The following is a 27,254-nucleotide window of genomic DNA, read 5'->3' as shown; positions in this document are numbered from 1 at the left end:
GGTAACCAGCATGTTATATTAGATGTTTAGGATTGAAATATGGTAAGACCCAGTCATTTGCATTGGAAAATTTTATTTTGCTGGTTGTTTATGGAAGTCTTATGTCAAAGATCCCCTTGTATTCCATGCTATCAATGTCTGCTTCCTCTGTTCGACTAGGAAATGACTATGTGGATGCTTAGAGGGACTTCCCTTTCACATCCACCACATTCCTCTTTCTTCCAATAGTCTTCAGGCTCCACCTCATGGCCAGCAGCTTCTGGGTTTCCTTCCCGGTCTTCTCTGCACAGGCTGTTGACTGTGGTTTGCTAAATTGTGCCTTGTAGACTCCACAACTGCATAACTTGGATTTCAAAACAACTCTGGACTATAACAGACCACAAAACCTCATTTTCAGTCAATCCATGACATTTTCAACTCAATTTTGGTACTTGTGTGGATTACATTTTATCCCTGCTCAATAGCTGTGACATGAAGAACAGGGAAGTGAAAGGTGGTCTTTATTCCCCAACATCTGAAAATATATGGAATCAGAGACTGCTTCAGGGTGAATGCCACATTTACAAGAAATGTAGAACTCCTCATGAAGAGGTAGTTGTTGATCACAATTTTCTATAGATTAAGGTAATAGAAAACATTCATGTTCATTTAAAAAAAACCCAGAGTAATTATAAAACATAGTCTGACATTGTTAGACATCAATAAATGTTGCAATTCCCAAAGCCCAAGGTGCTATTTTCTCCTGGATGAATTCAAATGCAGTATCTAGTTATCTTTCAAATGCAACCTTACATTACATAGCAGAGATCTTCCGTTACAGTTCGGAAACATCCTGTTGCACAGAAATTAACCGTCAACGTGCCTTTGTTTTCTGAATCAAAACAAAGTTAATATTTCAGGCTGATGACCTTTTGGGGCTTTGATGAAAGGTCATTGACCTGAAGCATTAACTCTATTTTTCTCTCCATTGATGTTTCCTGATCTGCTTTAACTTCAATGATTCTTACGGTTCCAAAGGGATTAGAAGGGAATTTCAATGGATGAATTAGTGACCATTCAGTTACAAAAATTAAAATAAAGGCACAAAAAAATGCTGAAGAGAATGAGTGGGGAAAAGATGTAAAAAAAAATTTAATATAATCACTTGAAATTTACTACTTTTGCATATGAAACTCTGATGGTTTAACTTATCACAGAAGTTCATTGATATTGAATAAATGCAAAAATTCCCAGTAATATAGGTATTATTTCCCAGATCTAATTTATTAATTACCAGTTAATCTTATCATAATATGCAAGTGCATTGAAACTCAAGCACCATTGAAATTTAATGAATATCGTTGAATTTTAAACACCCATTAATCTGTCGACGTCTTTTGACCATCTTGCATTCATCTTTCCTTTGGCACTACTCATCACCTATAGGCTGATTTGAGCCTTAGTTGAAACCGCTTATGTAATGTGCTGCACAGGATAATCCTATTTCAACATTCTTCACTAATGCCAGCCATATTTCTAGTGTTCCAATTGACAGTAACCTTATCAATATCTAGCATAAGAGAGTGCAAGGACAATCTTTGCACACAAAATGATTTTAAAATTAAGATATTAAACAAGTGTGAATGCAGTCTTTAAAATTCACCAAAAAATTCTTACATTATGCATTTGTGAATTATAAAGGAGTATTTGAATGTTAAATTGTTTATTGTCGCATGTACCAAGGTACAACGAAAATCTGGTTTTGAATGTTATCCGTGATAATCAGCCCATACTCAAGTATAAAAAGTAGTCCAATAATAAAACAGTGCAGGTTATAATGTTAAAAATAAAGTTAAAAAGTGTAGGGCATAGTGTTACCAAAACAAAGTGCAGGAAACAGAGAAAAGCACAGTTAAACAATGCAGAGTCATCATATTTTTCCAATGATAGCTCTATTCAAGACACTGATAACAGTAGTAAAGAAAGTGTCCTTGAATCTGGAGGTTTATCTTTTCAAACTCATGCATCTTCTGCCCCATGGACGAGGGGAGAAATCAGTGTGTTATGAGCCCAAAGGACCCCAAAACTCAACAGTAATAGATATTCACCAAGACAAGTAGTTACTTCAACAAAAGTTGTTTTTAATTATCTTTAAACATGAAAACAGAATCAAACTTTGACTTATCTCTATTAACTTAACTAACCCAAATTAACCCCCTTCTAATTCTAAGCGCACGTGTATGGTGTGTGTGTAAATTTAAGAAAAGTTCTTTAGTTAACAGTTCAATCTCATTTCTCATTCTTCCAAGTTCTCTGGTTGCAGGCAATTCTTATACTGTGCAGAGAATTTAACTTGTATAAAGTTCACCAGGCTTTGGTGCTCGAAAGGTAAATGTTTACCACTCAGGAAGGTTCTTTGTAGGTTTGCAGAGAAAGATTTGTTGTTCCAGGATTTCCACAACTGAGATACCACCATTAGTCACCTCAATTTCTTGCTGATGAAACTTGCCCCAACAGGGTTCTCCAGATGATAACCTCTTTCTTTCAGGCTATCACAGAGTTCCTTTCTGTTCCACTTATTCCAAGAGTAACATCAGGCAGATAGCACTTCCAGCCATCTGCCACTCTGAAGTTTTCTGTTTCAGTTCCAACAAGCTTCCTGGCTTGCACTATTCAGCTGTCTTTCAGAGTCACACACACATTGGCTGAAATAACTTGTTGCACCCTTCTTTCTCTCTCTCTCTCTCCAACTGCTAGACAGCCCATGTGACTCTCTCATTTGCCACAAAACCCCCATCTTCTCCAAAAAACAATAGCAGTTAGTCTTTTGCTCCCATCTATTGTCTTAGGTAAACAAAACTTCTCATTGACCTTTGAGTGAGCCCTTTGCAGAAAGGTCAGAAGCCTTGTAAAAATGTTCAACATAGATGACCTGTCTCCAGTCGATTCATTTGATGACATCATTTCAATTAGCACCTACTTATGAAATGTGCATAGTATTCTCCATAGTTCCTGTAAAGTTCACTGAATATGAATTCTTCAGTATTTCAAATAAGATCTGTTTAAAAATGTGTGTATATATGTAACCTACTCTAATTTTACCTAATTTTACCAATATTTGTCTATATTACAAATGTGACAGGGGTGGAATGAGTCCCTTAATATATTGACAGTTTTCCAGAGACAGCAGGAGATATAAATGAAGTAGGTTATTTTGTGCAATGGCCTGAGAAGCTTTTGCAGCTCTCTGCAGTTTCTTCTGGTCTTGGGAGAGCAGTTGCCATTTCAAGCTGCAACACATTTAGTTACCTACGATTTCTTTCCATGGTTCACCAGTAAAAATTGGCAAGGGACATTGGGGACATGTCCAAATTCCTCAGGCTTCGGAGGAAATAGAGCTGCTGACGTGCTTTCTTGCCTTCAATATGGTTGGATAAGGAAAGAATGTTAACAAAAATGGGCTTATCATGGTTCACTTCATAAGTGTACTAACCTGAAAAGATAATCTATTCTAACCAACTTATGTTCGATTTAAAATGTCAGTTGATCTCAGTCAGTAAAAGAGAGATAGCACCTCAAAGTGAGGAATAAGGACAGTAATAGAAATCACCCAATGCACTTTCACAGAAGGACAAGCAGATGAGGCTAATGAAATATACTTCTGTTATATAATTTATCCTTACTGAAACAGTTTGAAAACACTCAGTTGCAATATTAAAGCAGATACGAGGTTGGGAAGAGTGATGAGGGGAGCCTGAGTGAGTCCCAACATCTCCTTGTCAAGTCCGGAAAAACATTCAAGCTCATCCTGATCCCTTATGAAAATCAAAACCTACTTTTAATAATTATCTCCATGGGTCTCTTTCATCTTTGCCACCCTGTACCAATATATCTGGCCTCACAGCATTGTTCACTCTACCTCAAATCTCCAACTTTCAAAACTGCTGTAATGTGTATGCTCCAATTCCAAAGACTTGTGGGATGGTAGGTCAATTGGTCATTGTAGATGGTCCCTTCTGTGTTGGTGAGTGTAGAGTCTGTGGAAAACTGTCAGAATGTAAGGAGAATGGCGTAATTGAAGGATTTGTGTAAATGAAATGGTTAATTTGTACAGATTTGGTGGGCCTAAGTGCCTGTTCCCATGGTGCATCCTTCTATGACTCAGGTCCAAGCCCCTTAACTCCATATTAAAGTATGATCCAGAAACCTACTGCTCAGTTCATCTGATCTGCAAAGGTTTAATTGCAGGAAAACAGTGGATTAGTTGTGATACGTGGCTTCTTGTTTTTCAACAGCCTCACCTGGCCAATTACTGTCATATGGGAAATAACACTGCAATGTCCCTGCAATAGTTAATGGAAGTGATAAACACTTTCATGTGATGTAACTTAATAAAAGTTTTAAAACAAGTAATCAGAAGAAATAAACAATTAACCAATTAAGAGAACTACCATAAAAGTATTGCACAAATTTTTAGGTAATGTCCAAAATTCATGGTAATCTGATCTGGTAATTCAACATTTACTAAAATGCTGGTTAAGCAGGTCATGACATTTTAGATGAACTTGAAAGCTATAGCTATACATAACAGCCACTTTATGGAAAACTCACACCAACAATGCATAGCCATAGGAATGTTTTTCAGCATGGACGATGCTGAGACATCGTATCCCTGAGGCATTGTTCCCTGAATATCCAATGCTATTAATCTCAATTAAAATGCTTAGCACCATACAAAATGACATTATCTGAAGTTGCTCTGGAAAGCGTATAGATTTTCCATTCTGTACATATCCTATTGCAGATACAGTAAAACCCTGCACTATTCTGAACATGACTGAATAGAATTATTCCCATTACCAAACACTTAGACCAGAAAGGCAAACCTGTTGTGTGGGCAATTGTCTAAAAATAAATCTGACTTTTTTTTTTACTTCTACCCAGAAACTTTTAAATTACCAATCTATGAAAAATTTTAATCAACAAAAAAATTACACTGGATAAACAGCATTGCTAATATATGGAAAGCCACAAAACAACTTGAAATTCACATTGAAGTCAAACGTAACTAAATTAAAAACTGAGCTGAAATTATTCAACTGCTGGTCTACTGAAAGTGAAAGTAAATACTAAAGAAACTACTGTCAAAAGTAAATACTTTTTTTTAAATTCCAACAAATGAAAAGAAATTGAGCAGCAAAGATCTTAGGTTTGGGCCTGACCACAACAACAAAATATAATAATGCATTTGAAAAAGGGTAAAAAGTAAATTAAATTGTGGGAATCATAAAATTGGAATGAAGCCAATCATCTGCTCTTGGGGATTTAGAGGGTAGAAATAGATTACATTGATACTATTCTGCCAATAGTGGGGCGCTCCAATCAAATTCCTGAAATTTGTTTACGGTGAATTGATTCCAAATACACAGAGAGTGGTAGGAGTGTGCAATGAGCTGCCAGCTGAAATGGTGAATGTGGGTTCAATTTTTGACATTCAAGAAAATTTTGGACAGGTACATGGATGGAAGAGGTAAGGAGAGATATGTATTGACTGTAGGTCAATATGACTAGGCAGAACAATAGTTTGGCACAGACTGGAAGGGTCGTAGAGCTATAATGTTCTCTGATCCTGAGATTAAAAAAAATAAGGAACTCAATGCCTGTGAAAGGGGCCAGCAGTATTTTTAAAAAGCATCATGAAAACCACAAGGTCTGTGCCCGAGATGGCAGCACCCTGCTTGGCAAAGGAACATAAAGGGTTGTGGGCTCTGGGGGATCTGCGGACCAGCACAGGGCACCAGAGTGGGAGAATACAATGCTCCCAACACCCCTCTTCACCCACCCCCTCTCCTGCTTAGGTTAAAGCCTGGGAGATGACCCTACAGGGAAGGAGAGCTCAATGGGTGACAACCCACAGAAGCTATGGGGCGCTGGAGACTGGGGGATGAAGGATTCAAAGCAGACTGTTAGCTGCTGGAGGCTGGCTTATGGAAACCAGATATCAGGATCAGGATTGAAGAGAATGCAGAGAGCAAGAAGGGCTCCATTAGGGGACCTTGGGCACGGACAGCTTCCTGATTTTATTGGAGGTATGGATCTGGAACCTCAGAATTGCCAGTGGTTCAGACCGGAGATGGTTTGATTGCTGGAGCTAAATCAATAGACACCTGGTGTCTCTGAAGGAACTAGGAATACACATGAATGACACAGAGTGTCAGCAAAACAAATGAAAATTACGACTTCATGATTCTTCACATGACAGGCAGTAGCTATTTGGCCCATTGAGACTATGCTGGCTCTTGGAGCATTCTGGTCAGCCATTTCCCTACAACTGATTCCCCATCACCTCCATATCAACTCCCTCCCCCATCCTGATTTTTCTGCCTCTCACCTTCAGTAGGATCAATTTCTAGATGCCAGTTAATCTGCCAGCATCTGTGAGATGTGGGAGGAAACCCACTGGAACTCAAGAATATGCAAATTCCACACAAATGCCACTCCGTGACACTATCAATCTTGGGTCGTTTATGCTGCTCTTCACAGCAACAAGAAGGGATTGGGAGTGCAGATTGCCAAATGATAAAGTTACATTAAACTTGTAAAGGACTTAGCTCTGAACATAGTCCTCATACCATTAAAGGAGCATGGATACATAAGACAAAATGCATAAAAAATTTATAAGACAAGTACCAGAACAGAGATTACAGCTAGTGAAGTGTCGGGCTTTTTTATTTAGAAAAGGGAAAAGTTGAAGACCTGAAAGGTTATGATAAATGTAAGGCGAATGTCTCTATGGATGAAACTCTGGGATGAAAGGCATTGCTAACTAACAGCGATTAGAAACCGAAACCTGCCACTGCAGGAAATAATTAAAGCACATTGTTCAGATGATTTCCAAAGGGAACTTGAACTCATACCTGATCAAATTGATAGTAGAAAGGTGTACTCAAAGGCAGAGATTTGATAAATTGAGGTGGGATAAGACTGGACACCACATCAATGTGGACTTGTTAGAACAAATGGCCTGTTTCTACATTGTATATTCCATGTAATTTGTTGAACTGTTTCTAACTTGTATTATATTTGCACGTGAATAATTTTTCCCAAAGAGTGGTGGAATTCTTTGAATTTATTACAAATGCAATGCTACACAGATAGTAGTCCTTAATATCATCCACAGGCACAGATATGTTGGAAGAATTTGCTTATCTTAGAATTACAGAAGGTGATAAAATTCACCTTGAACTGTTACCAAATCAAGGGATTCTCATAAAATGAGTTCTTGGCTGTAAGTCTGTTTCTGACTGAAACACTGAAATTTCAGTGTGATTGTTTGTAATGCTGATTGATATGGTTCCTTGGTTTGTTGCAGCATGTACCGAGTGATATATGCATAGGCTAATCAAAAAAGGTGCTGAAAATAATTAACCCCCTACAAAACTTGATAATAATTTCAGTCATCTGGAAAGATACGATTTTTTTCTTAGTTTTTATCTTGTTAATTCTTAATTTCTAATGGATTTTGTTGATAAATCATATAATTTTTTTTTTCTTGTTTTAGTGCCAGTCTCATTATTTCCCCAAGTGAATAATTGGGCTTATTCATTAAATCTCGACTAGTCTAGTGTATGAAATCCCATATTGTGTAGCGTTAGATGTGTCATAGTTGGTCTCTATGCCTTAGGTCAGGTTGCTAAATTAAGGTTGCTCTTCTCAATCACACCCATGGATTTAGAGGAAGTGCACAACTGATGTCATTGTACATTACAAGATTTAGTTGTGATACTTCCAAAGATGATTCACCAACTGATAGAGTTGATTATCACCTGTAGTCAAAAGCAGAATTGAGAAAATAATGAAGAACTGTTAGTGTTTCCTTACATATTTCCATAAGGCATCAATAGTCCATAAGGCATCAATAGTCAGGGCAAGAGGTGGGGAAGAAATGGACTGTTTTTTTATCATTGCCCCGACGTCCCCAGTACTCAGATAGAACACTGGTTAAGAAACATGGAAGTGTATGTATGCAAGTGCTGACATGTGCACATCTGTCTCAAAGTGGATTCTTGGATCCAACCAACTTTGGAATTCCAGACAAGGTTCGTCTTTTTTTCATGACTAGTACATTGTTCTTTCTTCCAAGAGTTTCAGTTATTTCAAATAAATTCAGTTGAGAAATTCATCAGTTGAGAATTTATTTTTAAATCAGTAGAAACTGAAGAAGTTCTCTTGTTTGGGAGAAAATTATCTTATTGAAATAATTTTTCTGTGTGTTGACTCACTGTTTCATTTTTACATTTGGGTAGCTCATATAGTGGACCTGAATAGAGTAAAAATTAACTGTGTCGAGGAGTTGGAATAAATCTACATTGTTAATGCAAATGCTGTTGATGTTTTTAAAATTATGAATTATTAAATAGGGCAAAATAGTTTTGGAGAAATGATTGAAGAGGTAAAATAATTTTACAGAAAGATTTGATACTTGAAAGAAGGAGTTTAAAGATATTTGGGTCTTAAATGAAACAGAAACTTGTGTGCTGCTTTACATATACTCTAACCAGTTTTCATAATTGTACTCCTTAACCTAATGTTACAAATTCCTCTGATTTTATTTAAAATTGTTGACTAGGAATGGGAAAAGAAATGGTGAAAAATGGTTTCTGTAGACCTCTCTAAAATGGACGTAGTGTTGACGTGACTAATATGACAATCAAGTCTTTTACAGTTCCTTGATGTTGACATGTAAGCAGTCTTTCCCAATAAATTAATATGGGGTTGATGGACATAGGTATTAAAGGTATGCAGATTTCATATCATACTGCTATATATTTGAATTTGACACCCTTGCTTGTCATTTTGACCGTTGTGGGAACAAGTACCTGCTGATGTTACACCTAACCATTATTAAACACTAGAAAAAATTGTATTACAGCTTTGGATGAAAGATGGCATAATCAACACAAAACTCCTTAAGTCTGATGTGATCACATTTGTGTTCAAAATCCAGTTATAAGCTGAAGAGTCATGCACCCTCCTAAGTTTCCTTGATATCTTTTCCTGCAGTGATGAAACATTTAGTGAGCTGCACTGAGATGCAAATGAAAATTCATAATAGCAGCAAATGAAATGAAAATTGATGATAGAAAAATGTTGGTGAAAATGAAATTTAAGAAGAATTTGGACAGGTACATGGATGGGAGAAGTATGGAGGTCTATGGACTGAGTGCGGGTCAGTGGGACTAGGCAGAAAAATAGTTTGGTACTGACTAGAAGGGCCGAAGGTGCTGTTTCTGTGCTGTAATGTTCCATGGTTCTAAATGCTCTTATCCATAATTATGAAGAAAATAAAGAAGCCACTTCCTAGAATACATGGCCAAAACATATAGATTTTATTTCTACTTATTCATCAACAGTGTTTCTGCTTACCATCATTTCCCTCTGTTCCTCGAGAGTATTTAAAAATTCTGCAAATTCATGAACTGACTCATCTGCAATACAATGACAAAATAAGTTAAGACACTTTTGTAATGATTTTCAAAAGTTGGTGTGTCCATTATAAAGATCATATAGAATAATTGGAATAGAAATAGGTTGTTCAGTCTCTTGAGCCTGTCCTGCCATTTATGGTCATTGAGGCTAATAGCGATTTCAGGAACCCTTCAGTTCCTTGTTTTCCGTAAAACTTTTGACTAATAATAACTTTCCATTTCAGATTTTAATAAGTTACAAAGCTCTAAGTTTCATTTACATTGGCAAATTCTTGTCATCCTTTTCTGCAGGGATTGTTTTTTGTCCCAGAAAGGCTGAGTTCTAACTTAAGTTGTATTTACTTCAAATTAAGCTACCAATTCGCAAAAATAGTTTCTCCATTTCCACCCCAAGTGTTGTCCTTAATATCTTGGTAGTAAACATCTAATTCTCCAGTCAGAAGTCTTGCTGATACATTTTGATGAGATATTTCAGTGCCACATGTTGAGGAAATTGTAGTGTAATCAGCGTTGGAAAAGCAAAGAAAAAGACAAAAATCTGAAATAAAACAGAGTGCTGTAAATGGCAGCAGATCATGCATCATTTGTGATGAAAAACAAAATTGGTATTTTGTCAAAGCAGCAGGTATTCAACACAAGACAATAGCTGACTAAAAATTGAGCATCTTCAAACTGAAGCATTGGAAGATCTCTTCCAAGCCTTATCTGATCTGCTGAGCGGTTACAACATTTTGTTTTTATTTCAGATTTTCTTAAAAATTCACCCAGGTAAATTTTATGAACAATTTACAGCAAATGAATTTATTTAAAAGATACACTGAGTGAAAAGTTGTCTCTAAAGATTTACTACAGTACCAGGTTCCAGTCTTTTCATGAGAATTCTCTTGTTTTTAAGACTTAAGATAATCAGAAAGTTTGCAGATTATATAAAAAAATTGTATGGTTGATTGCAAATATAAAAGCTCTAGTCTGACTGTGTCAATGAATATTGGCTGAGTAGAACTTAATCTGGAAAAGTCCAAGATCAATATATTTTAGCTTGAGGGAGACTCAAGATATAATAGCAGGACCATTATGTAAGAACTGTAGAAATCACACCCTAGTAATAACTGATGGAATTATGGTCACTGCATTTCAAAAAGGACTGAACTAAATTAGATAAGGTAACAGGTGATGTACGAGGGTGAGCTCAGAGGAGGAAAAAAATGGGCTAGGAGAAAAGATGGAAAAAAAGATAGTTGAAAAAAAATATCAATTTAAAAAGGTGGATTCTTCAAGATTTTTTTTACTGTCATTGAATAAAACAGGTGTAATATTACACAAAAATTTGCTTTAGTCTGCTGTAAATCAGACAGATTAGCCATCAGCTTAAATGGCTGTGCACCTCTTACAGTAAGAGAAAGAGCAGCTAAAGACAGTCTCTCTCCCCCCCCCCCCCCCATATAAACCTAGTGTCTGTGGATTCCCCTCCAGTGCTCCCACAGCCTCCGCAGCCACACGGGACTTCAGTCCAAACCATCAGCAACCCGAGCTTCAGATCTGAACCTCCAACACAATCAGGAAGCTTTCAGCATCCTGGTTCCGCTAGCTGGTACCCCTTCAGCCAGTTACAAGCCAGTCTCCAGCAGTCTGCAGCCAGGTGTAAGTGCTTTGAACATCCCTGGCAAATGGGGATGGTCCTTCCATTTTCTGGTGCTCTGCGCCATTTCTGTGCTGCTGATCACAGGTGCCGCCATCTTGGGGCCAGTCCCCACAGTTGCAAGATTTTAAAATAAACCACAGTTGGCTCCTTTAACAGGCTGATTAAAGTCTCTGCGGAGCTGTCGGTAACTGGACTGGACGGTGAAGTTCTGCAGAGGAACGCTGTGTCTCCTCTCCTCAGGTCCACACCGGCAGCAATGCTGCCAGTTCTTTTTGAAGGTTTGATTATTCCAATTAAAATAACTTTTAGTTACAACTTCCGTAGATGCCAATGTCAGTTCTTGATGCAATCTATTAAGCCCAATAAAAATAAAACTAATTCGACATGCAGCACTTGATGCCTTCTAATAATTGTCAACCCTGCTAGGCCACTCTGGATTATTCATCTCAATGGTGCTGCTGCCAGAAACCTAGATAGAAATGTGAAAGTAGGTTTGCAACATCTACCGGGGCTTCATGTGAAAAAGCTGAAAAAAAAACGCCAAACCTTATGGCCAGCAGACCCTAAGAATTCATGAAAGGCTGTGGGCAGCAGAACGGGATCAGCATAGGTAACGCTGGAGATATCAATACATTCAATCTTTGGACAGGAGAAAGATGCTCAAATGTGATGGATGAAATGAAACCCATTTATACTAATATTAATGAGAGAATTAATTTGATAAAATGCCACCTAAAAGTACAAATGAAATGCAAATATGCATCATCACCAAGACTGCAATTCTTTTGTCAAAATCAAAGGTTGGCATCCTTGTTTCTCAATAGATATTATGCTTTTGAATCTAACCATAAAGAAAAACTGAACAAACTCAGATTTAACATGCTGAATAAACAGCACCTCGCTCAAAATACAACTTGGGAAAATTACTGACTGATGAACTACTTTTTCTAAAGTGGAAAACCTAGAAACAAGTTGACGTGACAATTTTTGCTTTGGCAATGAACCTTTTAACTATTCTTGAATTTATTCAGTAGTTTTCTGTTCAAAAACACTCTGCTAGTGGAACCCAATCTTTCCAAGTACATTTACAAATTACAGGAAAATATCAAATGGCCAAATCCCATTTGATAAACTCTCTCCAGCTTCTCAGCTGAAGTTGGTAACCTAAGTTATACAGATTTTTTAAAAATGGTTAGATCAGGTAGTTGTAACAAAACAAAATGAAACTCTTGCAAACTTGGAAAGAAAAAAAAAATCAAAAATAATTTCTTCATAGAACAATACAGTACAGTACAGAATGTTGAGTCAATCTACAATAACCTACTGCATAATCAATCAAACCCTTTCCTCCTTCAGTCCCCAACTCCCCATTTGATCCATATGATTTCAGAGTCTCTTAAATGTCCCTACTGTATCAAACTCAACTAATCCAAGGCAGTAAATTCCAGGTACCCATCATTCTATTCAAAAAACCCTACTTCTGACATCTCCTCTAAACTTTCCTCCACTCACCTTAAGCGGATTTTCTCTGATATTAGCGGTTGCCACCCTTAGAAAAAGGTGTGGACTGTCCAACCTATCTATGCCCTTCACAATCTTATACACTTCTGATTAGTCACCTCTCATCATCTCTCCAAAGAGAAAACCCTTAGCTCACTCACCTTTCCTCTTACGGCATGTTCTCTAATCTAGCCAGTATTCTGGTAAATTTCCTCTGCACCCTCCCTAAAGCTTCCATGTCCATCCTGAGGCAACCAGAACTAAATAAATTATTATATTACAATTATTTTGGAGCCTAACTTCATCATTAATCCAACTATAAAGTGTGACCCCAAGAACAATTGCATTGGACTAGCGTGTTCTGTCATTATCAACGTTAAAACCTTAAGTTCAGAGGTGCTTCCTCACAGCACAGGAATTATCATTATTACTCAAGTGTACATTTGATGGCTTGTGGTCTCAGGCAAGACTGGCTGACAAGCAGGGAGGTCAGCATCAGGATGAAAGAGCCAAAGTAAACTGGCCAATCAGGAAGCCCTAAGGCCCTTCATATTCAAATCAGTGGGTTGAGATTAACATGGTGAAATGCAGGTTGCAATAAAAAAAATATGCTGCAGCAAGAGGCAGACTATCCAATGGCTTTGGGTTTTTTCATTGTTTTATACTGGCTCATAACACTAGACAAAGAAGATCTTGCTTCCTGAAAACTTTTGGGTGTATTTTATAGATTTTGGGCTGCTGATCATGAAAGTTACCATAAATTCTCTTATCATGTACCTTTTTCTTTTAAGATGTAACCTATTTTTGTGATTTCCTGTCATATTTTACTTGTATATTGCCCACAAATTAAGCTGTTTTGGTCAGTCCAAGCATGCCTGGGCATGCACTCAGTGCAGGTGCTATGCAATTGTAGTCTTAGGCCTGGGCACACTTAGTTAGGATAGATGCAGACAGGCTATAAAAGCACCTCACTTATACAGATGCTATGCATTACACTGATATAGATTGAATGCATTTTGATGCACATGTTCTTTAGACAATAGCATAGTGAGTGTACTTAAAAATAGCATTTACAGGTAAACCCTGCTTTACAAATACTCAAATTGTGAAAATTGGCTTATACGAAGAAACCAATGTTCATTTTTACAAAAATTGCCTCCAATAGTAGTCAATGGGTCTTCGCTTTACAGATTTTCGGTTTACAAATGGCTTCTCAGGAACGCTCTACCTTCGTAAAACAGGCTATGCCTGTGTTATCTTTAGAAAGATTCATTACAAAAGAAATATCTTGTCAATGTTGCCACAGCTCTGATACATTCTGTTACATTTGTGGTGAGTATATGCTTAATGCTAAATTCAATGAAGTTAATTTAATGTTTCTCCAACTTCCTATGTGATACAGCAAATCTGAAATTACCTGTGTTCAGCTTGAAGTGGTCTATCCCAATCCCTTTTTTTTTAAGGAGGTGGACCTTATTAAAAAAAAATTGTTGTTCACTGTCTACCAGAGGCCATCCCTCAGCCTTTGCACTGTGCAATTACCGTAATAGAATAATTTTAGTGTACTTGTGGGAGAAGAAGAATTTTTTTTTAATGGTAACAAGAATTGTGGATTAAGTTTTTGCTGCAAAATTCTGAATTATAATGATAACCACATTTTGGGCTGGATATGTTGATATGACAACAATGCTAATGCCTGAGCTCATCAACATTTCTCTGCAGACATCCAGGTTTCCAGTATTGGTATGAATCTATACCAGAAGTGACATCTTTCATTCCAGCCATCCCTTAGGCCTTGCTCTGCACCTGTGTACTCATCATAGGACCCAATGAATCAGTACAAACTCCCACGGACTTCCAATCCTCAAACTGGGAAAATTGCCTGCTGGCTTTGCGCCATGTGGAGTGGCTCCACGCCAATGACTTCTAGGAGAAACTATTTGGAGATTTTTTTTAATCTACTTGAAAGCAACTGAAAAACAATGAACTACTTTAAAAGTGTGTGTGGGTGTTTGCTTTAATATATTAGAAATTCAAGTTAATATACATTTTCAACCTTCTTTGAATTTACTGTTTTATTTTTGATGGCTTCCATGTGTTACTAAAAACCTGTGAATATTAGAGACAATTCTAAACATTTAATAGGATTGATAGCTTTGAGTGAGTCTGCAGAAGGATCTCATCATTTGTCAGTGCAGCAATTTACCACTAGAGGCATCTCCAATAGTGTATTCTATGAAGAGCATTGGAAGAAAAAGCCTTGGATAGGCAGCCAGCACTTCTCCAGGGTAACACAAGATCCACCACTTTGCTTTGTTCTTAGTCTGTATGGCTAATATAACTGATGTAAGTATATACATCCTTAGCATCAGAAACACATTCCTCAGTTATAAAGGAAATGCGAGTGAAAGATGTGGACTATTGAAACATATTGGAAAAGGTTGGAATTCTATTTACATATACGAAAATATTCTTGGGAATTAAACTGAAATATTTTCTGATTTAAATGTTTAAGTACGCAGAACATTTTATTGGGATCTTTAATAGACAATTTGAGGACTAGATATTTAAAAAAATGACAGTACAATATTCAGTAAATTACATTAGTTTCTCCAGAAATTTGATGATAAGACTCTGGACAATTTTTTGAATCCACAATGCAATGTATAAACCCATAGAAAAGAAAGTGCAGGTCACTTTAGAAATGACACCTACTCACCTATACATCGTTCGTCATCTGTCTCGGCATCCCCAATGAACTCAAAGGAAAACTCTCCAAGAGACCGAGCAAACTTTTGCTGTGCTTCTGAAAGGGCTGCAAGGACAAAACAACTCATAAAAATCTAAATATATTTGAGAATTCTTTTTGAGCAATTATAAAATGCAATTAAAGAAATCATCATCCACCCTCCCCACCCCCCCCCCCAACCTCCCCAACAATGTTTTAAAAGACAACTGTACAAATAGACAACCATTTGGAAATACCAAAAAAAAACTACTCTTGGACAACACATCAAGAAATTATTTTTACCACTTCTTCATTGCACAGCTGTTTTCTGTTTGCTTTGAAACAAATTAAACAGTATGCCTACATCCAGTTAAAATAATTCTATTCATTTGTGATAGTACAGATCTATCACCAATGTACATAGTGTATATAGTTACTGTATCTAGACTGTGCTTACAGCGATTGGCTGAGAGCTAAGCCACACCTATTGTTTGGGCCTTAAAGGGTTGTGTCCCTAGCCAGGTCAGATCATTCCGGACTGGTCGGCCACCTGTGAAGAGCTCCGGTCTTTTGCTAATAAAAGCCTTGGTTTGGATCAACAAGTCTTTGGTTCTTTCGACGAGCTCTACATCATTATAGATTACCATTCCACGAGCAACACTGCTGCCATGAAATAAAGCTGGTTATAGTTATAAACAGAACATGAGGGTCCTGAAAAAATATATTAATGGATTTGATTTTGGCAGAGTTGATCTTAATTCTAGAAATTTAACAAAAAAATGTCTAATTTGCTTACCAATGAATTACTCATGTTAAAAATGCTTTAAAAAATGCTTAAATATCCTTGGAAACACTAATTTCTTTGTAAACCAATATCAACGTTGAGATGCTTTTTACATTCATTTTGTTTTATTCCAAAGAAGCAGAGCCACTCAAAATATTCACACACCTGTTCAAGTAAAACATTCAGATACAATTCTGATCTAGTGTAACACAAAATAATTACTTCTATAAATGATGCTTAATTATTTGAAATCAATAAACTATAAAATTAACTTTTGGTTCATTGTCTTGGGTTCCAGCTCATAAATATGGCAAAATAAAATTGGCCACAGCTGACATCTGAAGCTATACACAGGAAGCTTGAATACAATGAAAAGCATTTAATCTTGTTACTGCAAGATATAAATGTTGGAATGCAGCCATTTTCTCTCTCAGCACTACATCTGAAGCAATATTTTCCCTTTGGAAAAATCAGTACAACTGTGTTGGGTTATTTAAAACTGAAAGCAAAACATTAAATAAGAAAAAGAGGATGCAAGGAAGATGAGCTGAAGAGGTGGATAAAGGGCAACAGGCCATGGTGAGAGGAAAGAGAACAAAGAAAAAAAGTACAGGAGGAAATTTAGTCAGACTGAAGCACTCCAAAGGTTCACATAGTAGCTAAGTTGTCAGAGTTGCTACCCTGCAGCTTCATGGACTTAGATTTAATCCTGACTTTGGTTTGCTTTCTCTGCAGATCGCCCATTCTCCACATGACCCCAAGGTTGCTTGGACTACCTCCCACATGCCAAAATGTGATGGTAAATTGAATAGCTTATAGGCTACCATAAACTACACCTTAGAATCAAAGGGTAGGTGAATCCCACCTGCAATGAATCATCCTCTTCCATTTCTGCCAGTTTAGCATGATATCACCATTAAACATGTTTCAAGACTCCAATACCCATTGCCAACCCATGCAACTGCAGGAGATACAACAGCTGCCATTTCTTTTCTTTTCTCCATGTCATGCACTAAGACTCACAAAGGGTAGCAAATTTCTGGCATTCTCAACTACAGAAATGTGGAGTTCAGCTCACGATTGATATTACTAACTTGAAAATGGTTTCAAAGTGTCTGAAATAATTTGCACAAGGTCAGATTTCCATTAGTCAGGTCATATGTAAACCTGGAACCCCTGTATTGTTTACATGCTCTTCATTAAAGATTGCAATTGTAATGGGAGAAATTGGCTTATCTAGTGAATAATATGAATGGTATCGTGAAGAAAGCACATCAGTACCTCTACTTTCTCGGGTGCTTGCAGAGATCTGGTATGACACCAGAAAGCCTGGCAAATTTCTACAGATGTGTGGTGAAAAGTGTGTTGACAGGCTGCATCATGGTCTGGTATGGGGAATCCAATACCCCTGAGCGTAAAGCCCTCCAAAAGGTAGTGGACACAGCCCAGGACATCAGAGGCAAAATCAAGAACATCATTCTACAGGAAACGGTCCTGTTAGAGAGCAGCAGCAATCATCAAGGATCCACACCACCCAGCTCATGCTCTGTTCTCGCTGCTGTCATCAGGAAAGAGGTAGAGGTACCACAAGACTCGCACCACCAGGTTCAGGAACAGCTGCTACACCTTCACCATCAGACTCCTCAACAACAAACTCAATGAGGGGCTCATTTAAGGACTCTTACTTGTGCATTTTATTGAATTGTTTTATTCTCTCTATATTTCAGTTTGTTTACATTAGTTACAGGTTTACTTTTCTTTATATGTTCACGTGTACATTGTGTATAGTATTTTTTTGCACTACCAAAAAGTGGCAATTCTGCCTCACCTACAGGAAAAAGAATCTCAGGGTTGTATGTGATTTCATGCATGTTCTCTAATAAATCTGAAAACTGAATGAAACCTCCCAACTTCATCTTAGAAGGAATTGAAATTCATGAAGAACTTCATTTAAAAGGTAATTGGAATATTTGTTGGTGACATTCTTAACCAAATTGGCACATGGGTTATTGAATTAGTATTCTGTGATTTAATATATAATTATAATGCAGTGACAGGAATCTGCTTCCTTTACCTTTAAAATGTTATGATATACTTCCAAGGATTCTACAACAGTGAGGCTATCTATAACAGTGAGGCTATCTATCTATAAAAGGATCACAACCAGGACTATTACTAATCATTAAGTTTCACAAGAGGAGGCCAGTTTGCAAAAATGGAAATGTCACCAAATCCAAATGAAGTCCATCCATCATCAGTTCTTAACAATATGCAAGGATGATCATCAATGATGCTCTGCTCAAAATCTATAAAACCTTCTTGGATGTGCAGACTGAAAATGGTGCACACCTGCTTTGGGAAAAGGATCAAACAGAAAACCTGACAACTACTGACAAACTAAATGTGGGTGGAGTGAAACTTTCCAGAGATCATAATCTCACAGAAAAGTGGAAACACAATATGATACGTTAAAGACAAATTTTGTTGAATTAATAACTGAAACAGATCAGTAAACTCCAAGACCTGGATCTCAATAACCTGCTGTGTAATTGGATCCGGGATTTTCTCACCTCTCGACCACAATCAGTGAGGATTGTTATGAACATCTCCTCCACAATCTCCATCAGAATCCAGGAGCACCACGGTGCTGCATTCTCAGCCCCCTGCTCTGCTCTCCTTACACCTATGACTGTGTGGCTCAGTACAACAATAACATCATCTGCAAATTTGCTGATGAAATATGGTAGTCAGTTGTGTAAAAGGAGACAAAAACATAGCAAAATGCTGGAGGAACTCAACCAGTGTTTTTAGTGTCTATAAGAGACAAAGATATATTGCTCATGTTTTGGCCCTGAGCCCTTCAGGGAATAAACCTGAAGCAGGAAATCTCAGAATCAAACAATGGGGGAGGAATCTAGACCAACAAAAGGTGTTAATTGGATATGATGAGGGTCGAGGCAAGAATTAAACAGGTTTGTGAGAAAGGAGATGGAATGGAGAGACAGACAGGCAAAGGTGATGGGGTGATAATGAAAGCCAGAGAAGTTGATATTAATGCCATTCAATTGGAGGGAGCCCAGTCAGAAGATGAGATGTTGGTCCTCCAATTTACAGGTGGTCTCAGACTGGCAGTGCACGTCAGCAAGGGAATGGGATGGGGAATTGAAATGGGGAACCTCTGGGAGATCCACACTCTTGCAGCAGACAGAGACAAGGCATCCAAAGCGATCTCCCAGTCTGCATCCAGTCTCTCCAATGCAGAGGAGACTACAACGGGAGCAATGGATGCAGTTGATGACCCCTGCAGATTCACAAGTTAAATGATGCTTCACTTGGAAGGACTGTTTGAGGGAGGAGATGTGGGTGCAAGTGGGACATCTCCTGAGCTCACAGGGGTAGGTCTCACGTGAAGGGAGGAGTAGACAAAGCAGTTACAGAGGGAGCAGTCCCTGCAAAAGGCAGAGAGGGGAGGAAAGGGGAATATGTCTAATGGTGGGATCACGTGGTGGATATGGCAGAGGATGATGTGTTGCATGCGGGGGCTGGTGGGGTGGTAGGTGAGGACAAGAGGGATCCTGTCTTTGTTGCATGTGGGGGCAGAGAGGGCCAGGGCAGATACGTGGGTATTAAACATTGGATTGAATAATGGGAACCAGTACCCACAAGCAGGAAATTGGAGAAGTCTACATGGCATCTGGTTAGATAATGCCTTAGTCTTTCCTTTTCCTTCATCCCTCTATCTCCCTTCCTCTAGCTCCCCAAACCCTTTCCTTCCTTCTTCTATCAGAGACATCTTTCTTTGCCTCTGCTGCTATCATTTCTGCACTTCCTTGTCTTCTACCCTCTCACCTGCATCCACCCATTACCTCTAATTTTTTTTTAGCCTGTGTTCCTCCCCCTTCTTCTATCCCTCCCCACCATCAATCTTTATTCAGGCCTGAAAATGCCTTTTATTTTCCATGGACACCACATGACCTGCTGAGTTTCTCCAGCACTTTTGTGTACTGTACTTTACCTGACCCCAGCATCTGCATTTTTTTTGCTAATCTTCATGGTCTTTGTCCTCTCCAGGAAATGGCATTTAATTATGGAAATATGCCAAATCTGTCATTTTGTTTTAGTTCGCTGTTTGATTTCCTCATTCATTGCCATCTCAAGATGCCCTAGCATTGAAAGTTGTCCTCATCCTGAGATCTGCTCGAGTGGTAGCCTGCAATGGGTAGATTGGCTGCTCGAGACTCAGAGCATTCAGGTGAATTAGAGAGTGGAGGGGGTTACACTTGTGTTCTGCAGGTCCTTACGTGGACCACCAGTACGCTGCACACATTAGTAATTGAAGTGCTAGAAAGGACTTGACAACTCTTTGCAGCTCATCGCCATAAAATGTCCTGATGGAGCTAGGTTGTAATGTGGCAACAATAGTCATAATTATTTTTGAACTCGAGCATCCTTTACCCAGCACTCACATTGGCAGGAAACTGAGATCATCCTTGCGGATTAAACTATGCACATATGTAGCCCCACAAAAAGAGTACTTTTCTTGCTGCTAGTGACATTAAATATAGAGCTCATCAAAGTGGCCTTTATTCTATCTGCTGCCGCTCATGCTGGCCTGTTTTAAATGCCAAATGAAGTCAGTACTTTGAACTTAACAGTTTTTTTTAAATATGTAAATGTTCATTGCTTCAAGGTACATCCAGGATCTCCTAAAATTTAAGGTGTGTGGGATTATCAATGACTATTCTTTTGATATGCTGATCCTCCTTTGTATATATATTTTAAAAAATCACTATGCCAATTCAACCCAAAGGCCATTGCTTCATTTCATTATCTAAATCTAAAGTGGAATAGAAAAAGTGAGAAAATGTTCCACCAACATGTCTGTAACTCTTGTAAATTAGACTTTCTTGGTCAAGCATGGAAGCAAAATATTTTAAGGCAACACTCACATCCATTTTCACAAGTCAAATTGGAAAAAAATTAAATCAACGGAGAAAAACAAACTGGAAAGATAATCCTGCGAAGCTAATTTGAACACAAGTGCAATATCAGAGTGGATGTTTATGTATAGTCTGTAAGTAAATGCAGTTCAATTTTCATACATTACAGTGTAGCTACTGTGCCTACAGATGGAGATAATCAAGTCTTCGGATGTCCCCCAAAGTTCCTCAACATGATTATCCAACTGCACGAAAACCAATAAGGTCGGGTCAGATACAGCAATGAGCTCTCTGAACCCTTCTCCATTAACAATGGCGTGAAGCAAGGCTGTGTTCTCGCACCAACCCTCTTTTCAATCTTCTTCAGCATGATGCTGAACCAAGCCATGAAAGACCCCAACAATGAAGACGCTGTTTACATCCGGTACCGCACGGATGGCAGTCTCTTCAATCTGAGGCGCCTGCAAGCTCACACCAAGACACAAGAGAAACTTGTCCGTGAACTATTCTTTGCAGACGATGCCGCTTTAGTTGCCCATTCAGAGCCAGCTCTTCAGCGCTTGACGTCCTGCTTTGCGGAAACTGCCAAAATGTTTGGCCTGGAAGTCAGCCTGAAGAAAACTGAGGTCCTCCATCAGCCAGCTCCCCACCATGACTACCAGCCCCCCCACATCTCCATCGGGCACACAAAACTCAAAACGGTCAACCAGTTTACCTATCTCGGCTGCACCATTTCATCAGATGCAAGGATCGACAATGAGATAGACAACAGACACGCCAAGGCAAATAGCGCCTTTGGAAGACTACACAAAAGAGTCTGGAAAAACAACCAACTGAAAAACCTCACAAAGATAAGCGTATACAGAGCCGTTGTCATACCCACACTCCTGTTCGGCTCCGAATCATGGGTCCTCTACCGGCACCACCTACGGCTCCTAGAACGCTTCCACCAGCGTTGTCTCCGCTCCATCCTCAACATCCATTGGAGCGCTTACATCCCTAACGTCGAAGTACTCGAGATGGCAGAGGTCGATAGCATCGAGTCCACGCTGCTGAAGATCCAGCTGCGCTGGATGGGTCACGTCTCCAGAATGGAGGACCATCGCCTTCCCAAGATCGTGTTATATGGCGAGATCTCCACTGGCCACCGTGACAGAGGTGCACCAAAGAAAAGGTACAAGGACTGCCTAAAGAAATCTCTTGGTGCCTGCCACATTGACCACCGCCAGTGGGCTGATAACGCCTCAAACCGTGCATCTTGGCGCCTCACAGTTTGGCGGGCAGCAACCTCCTTTGAAGAAGACCGCAGAGCCCACCTCACTGACAAAAGGCAAAGAAGGAAAAACCCAACACCCAACCCCAACCAACCAATTTTCCCCTGCAACCGCTGCAATCGTGTCTGCCTGTCCCGCATCGGACTTGTCAGCCACAAACGAGCCTGCAGCTGACGTGGACTTTTTACCCCCTCCATAAATCTTCGTCCGCGAAGCCAAGCCAAAGAAAAAACAGTGATTCATGAAGAGGTAATCAAGTGGGATACTTTCTGTTGGAGGTGGTCCAACTTCTTGTATCGATAACTTTTCTCACCTAGGCAAGTGGCAGTTATTCCATCATGGTCCTGATTTAACATAACATATCATAACAATTACAGCACGGAAACAGGCCATTAGGCCCTTCTAGTCCGCACCGAACCAAACACCCCTTTCTAGTCCCACCTCCCTGCACAATGCCCATAACCCTCCATCTTCTTCTCATCCATATACCTGTCCAACCTTTTCTTAAATAATACAATTGACTCTGCCGCCACTATTTCTCCCGGAAGCTCATTCCACACGGCTACCACTCTCTGAGTAAAGAAGTTCCCCCTCATGTTACCTCTAAACCTCTGCCCCTTAATTCTTAACTCATGTCCTCTTGTTTTAATCTTTCCTCCTCTTAATGGAAATAGTCTATCCACATCCACTCTGTCTATCCCTTTCATAATCTTAAATACTTCTATCAAATCCCCTCTCAACCTTCTACGCTCCAAAGAATAAAGACCTAATCTGTCCAATCTCTCCCTATACTCTAGATGCTTAAACCCAGGTAACATTCTGGTAAACCTTCTCTGCATTCTCTCCACTCTGTTTATATCCTTCCTATAATTATGCGACCAGAACTGCACACAGAACTCCAAATTAGGCCGCACCAACGTCTTATACAATCTCAACATCACCTCCCAACTCCTATATTCCATGCAATGATTGATAAAGGCCAGCATACTAAAAGCCTTCTGCAGATGACTGGGGTATCAGGAGGCAAGTGATCTACGGAAGGATACTTGGCCTATGATCTGATGTAGAAGGTCCAGTTGAGTTTCTGTTGGAAACACTTGGAATATTGATGACCTAACAGGATCCATGCTATTGAATGTTAAAGGTAGGTGGTCGATATTATGCTGCTGGACAAGTTTTTGTACTCTATTACTCTTCACCTAAAAAATTACATATTATTAAAGCTAGAATATTATCGGACCATTCACCCTTGATATTGACAATAGAGTTAGAGGACATCCCTCCAAGAATGTATAGATGGAGATTAAACTCCATGCTACTTAAAAGGCAGGATTTTAGAGAATTCATTGAAAGACAAATTAAAATGTATTTTGAAATAAATACGGAATCAGTGAGAGATAAGTTTATACTATGGGATGCAATGAAAGCGTTCATTAGAGGGCAAATAATAAGTTATGTAACCAAGATGAAGAAGGACTATAATCAGGAAACAGAGCAGTTGGAAAGGGAAATAGTAAATATAGAAAAAGAATTAGCAATGAAGGAAGATACAACTAAAAGAAGAGAATTGGCAGATAAAAAAAATAAAATATGAAACACTACAAAATATAAGGTGGAGAAGAACATAATGAAGACAAAACAGAAATATTATGAACTAGGGGAAAAAACGCATAAAATTCTAGCATGGCAGCTTAAGACAGAACAAGCTAAGAAAATGGTATTGGCATCAAGGAAAAAAGACAAACAAATCACATATAATCCAACGGAGATCAATGAAAACTTTAGAGAATTCTATGAACAATTATACCAAACTGAAAACGAAGGGAAAGAAGGGAAAATAGATGAATTTTTAACTAAAATTGAACTACCAAAATTACAAATAGAGGAACAAAATAAATTAACAGAACCATTTGAAATAGTAGAAATACAAGAGATAATAAAAAAATTACCAAATAATAAAACACCTGGAGAGGATGGATTCCCAATAGAATTCTATAAAACATTTAAAGATTTATTAATTCCTCCCCTCCTGGAAGTAATCAACCAGACTGACAAAACACAAAGCTTACCAGATTCATGTAAAACAGCAATAATTACAGTAATACTAAAGCAAGGGAAAGATCCACTCGCACCAGCGTCATATAGACCAATATCATTACTTAACACAGATTATAAGATAATAGCTAAACTATTAGCAAACAGATTAGCAGAGTATGTACCTAAAATGGTAAATCTAGACCAAACTGGATTTATTAAAAAAAGACGCACAACAGACAATATTTGTAAATTTATTAACTTAATTCATGCAGTAGAAGGGAGTAAAGCGCCAACAGTAGCAGTTGCTTTAGACGCAGAGAAGGCCTTTGACAGAGTAGAATGGAATTATTTATTCAAAGTATTGCAAAAATTCAGTTTACCAGAGAAGTATATTAATTGGATTAAAGCATTATATAAGGGGCCATTGGCGAAAGTGACAGTAAATGGATATATATCAAAGCAATTTAACTTAAGCAGGTCAACACGGCAGGGATGCCCACTATCACCCTTATTGTTCGCGTTAGCTATAGAACCACTAGCAGAATTGATAAGAACAGAAAATAATATAAAAGGGATAAAAATAAAAGACAAAGAATATAAAATCAGTTTATTTGCGGATGATGTTATAGTATACTTAACAGAATCAGAACTATCAATAAAAGAATTATATAAGAAATTGAAGGAATATGGAGAAGAGTCGGGTTACAAGATTAACGTAAATAAAAGTGAAGCAATGCCAATGAATAATGCGGATTTCTCAAAATTTAAGAAGGAATCACCATTCAGATGGCAAATGCAAGCAATAAGATACCTAGGTTTACAAATAAATAAAAATCTCGGCCATCTATATAAACTCAATTATTATCCACTAATGAAAAAATTACAGGACGATTTAGAGCATTGGAAAGATTTACCATTAACACTAATAGGAAGGATAAACTGTATTAAAATGAACATTTTCCCAAGGATATTATACCTATTTCAGGCATTGCCAATACACTTGACAGAGAAATTCTTCAAGGAGTTAAAGAAAATAATAAGGAAATTTTTATGGAAAGGGGGGAAACCGAGGATAGCACTAGATAAATTAACAGAATGGTATAAACAAGGAGGCTTACAACTGCCAAACTTTAAAAATTATTATAGAGCCGCACAATTAAGATACCTATCAGATTTTTATCAAATAAGGGAAAAGCCAGATTGGACTAGATTAGAATTAGATAAAATAGGGAAAAGATACCTGAACACATATTATATAAATGGGATGAAAAATTGGTACAACGTAGGAGTTCTCCAGTATTACATCATCTACTCAATATTTGGAAAAAGATTCATGTAGAAAAGAATAAAACAAATTACCAATTACCAAAACTAATATTGACGCAGAATAAGTTACTCGCTTTTACAATAGATAACCTTTCCTTTAGAGAATGGGAGAAAAAAGGGATTAAAAGAATAGAAAATTGTTTTTCAGGAAATAGATTATTATCCTTTGAACAAATGAAAGATAAATACAATATAACTCAAGAAACAGTGCTGGCATATTACCAATTGAGATCCTACTTGAAGGACAAATTAGGAAGCAGTCTGAGGTTACCAGAAGGAAGTAACTTTGAATATGTGATTACAGATACAATGATAATCAAATGATTTATAACAAATATGTATATTAAACTGCAAGAAAAGGAGAATGAGGAAACAAATGGTAAAACTAAACAAAAATGGGAACAAGATTTAAATATAAAGATAAAAAAGGAAACATGGGAGAAGTTATGTTCTGGAACGATGAGAAATACAATAAATACGAGCTTACGTATGATACAATATAACTGGATACACAGGCTATACATTACACCTCAAAAGTTAAATAAATGGGACCCAACAGTATCTGACAGATGTTTTCGATGTAAAAAAGAAATGAGAACAACAATTCATGCAATCTGGACATGTGAGAAAGTAGAAAAATTTTGGGAAGATCTAAACCAAATATTAAATAAAATTACAGAAAACAATATACCAAAAAATCCAGAGATCTTCCTCCTAAGTAACATAAAAAACAAAGAATTTGGAATTGATTTGGATGGTGCACAAAAAAGATTTGTTAAGATAGCTCTAGCCATAGCAAAAAAATGTATTATGACAACCTGGAAATTGGAAGATTATTTGAAAATACAACAATGGTATATAGAAATGAATAAATGTATTCCATTAGAAAAAATAACATATAGTTTAAGAAATAATATTGAAATATTTGAACAAATATGGGAACCTTGCATGAAACACAATAGAGAAAACCTACCGGGGACATTCACTACCTAAATTAACGAAAGGAGAAGGAAATGAAAAGAATTGACTCAGTGGAATTTCTTGTTTATTTTTATTGAATGACAACGTTGTTTGACTGGTTTAATGTATCTCAGATTTTGTACTTTAAATGGATGGGGGGGAGGTAGGGAGGGTGGGATGGGAGGAGGGAGGGTGGGGAGAAAATGGCACTGTATATATTTGAAAAGGAAAATGTATGTATCATGGTCAATGTGGTTTATGGTGTGAAAAATTAAAAAAATTTTTTTAAAAAGAATTACATATTATATTATATAGTTGTCATCAAAGTCCTTTAGATTTCTGATTTTGACTTGCTTCATCAGTTCTTAATCTATCCTACTTAGTGTAAAAATAGTAAATGTAAAATACTTTATTAAAAAATTAATTTCTCAGTGGAATCCCATCAAATTCATTCTTGCTCTTGCCTTAAATATATAGTCCACTTCAAGTACAAATTCTATACTGCAAGTTCAAAAAATGCAGAGCTTTGAAAAGGAAAGTCAGGTGAGCTATAATTATTGTAAATCCATGTTAGGAATGCACTTAAGACTTCTCAG

At 37.7% G+C, this 27,254-nt stretch overlaps 1 protein-coding gene across 3 annotated transcripts in view; it reads right to left on the bottom strand.

Moving 5' to 3' along the window:
* arhgap10 (Rho GTPase activating protein 10) overlaps positions 1-27,254 on the bottom strand; it is a 231,875-nt gene that overhangs the window by 125,782 nt on the left and 78,839 nt on the right. For all 3 annotated transcript variants that reach the window (XM_069926401.1, XM_069926402.1, XM_069926403.1), the window contains exons 2-3: positions 15,329-15,424; positions 9,406-9,467 (exon numbers count right to left, since the gene is read on the bottom strand). In XM_069926401.1, the coding sequence (XP_069782502.1) occupies positions 9,406-9,467; positions 15,329-15,424 (158 nt within the window). The remainder of the gene's footprint in view (positions 1-9,405; positions 9,468-15,328; positions 15,425-27,254) is intronic.

This window comes from Narcine bancroftii, chromosome 3 (genome assembly GCF_036971445.1).
Source record: "Narcine bancroftii isolate sNarBan1 chromosome 3, sNarBan1.hap1, whole genome shotgun sequence".
Taxonomy (NCBI): Eukaryota; Metazoa; Chordata; class Chondrichthyes; order Torpediniformes; family Narcinidae; genus Narcine; species Narcine bancroftii.
The sequence above is the reverse complement of the archived record's forward strand: the minus strand, read 5'-3'. Positions and strand labels throughout refer to the sequence as shown.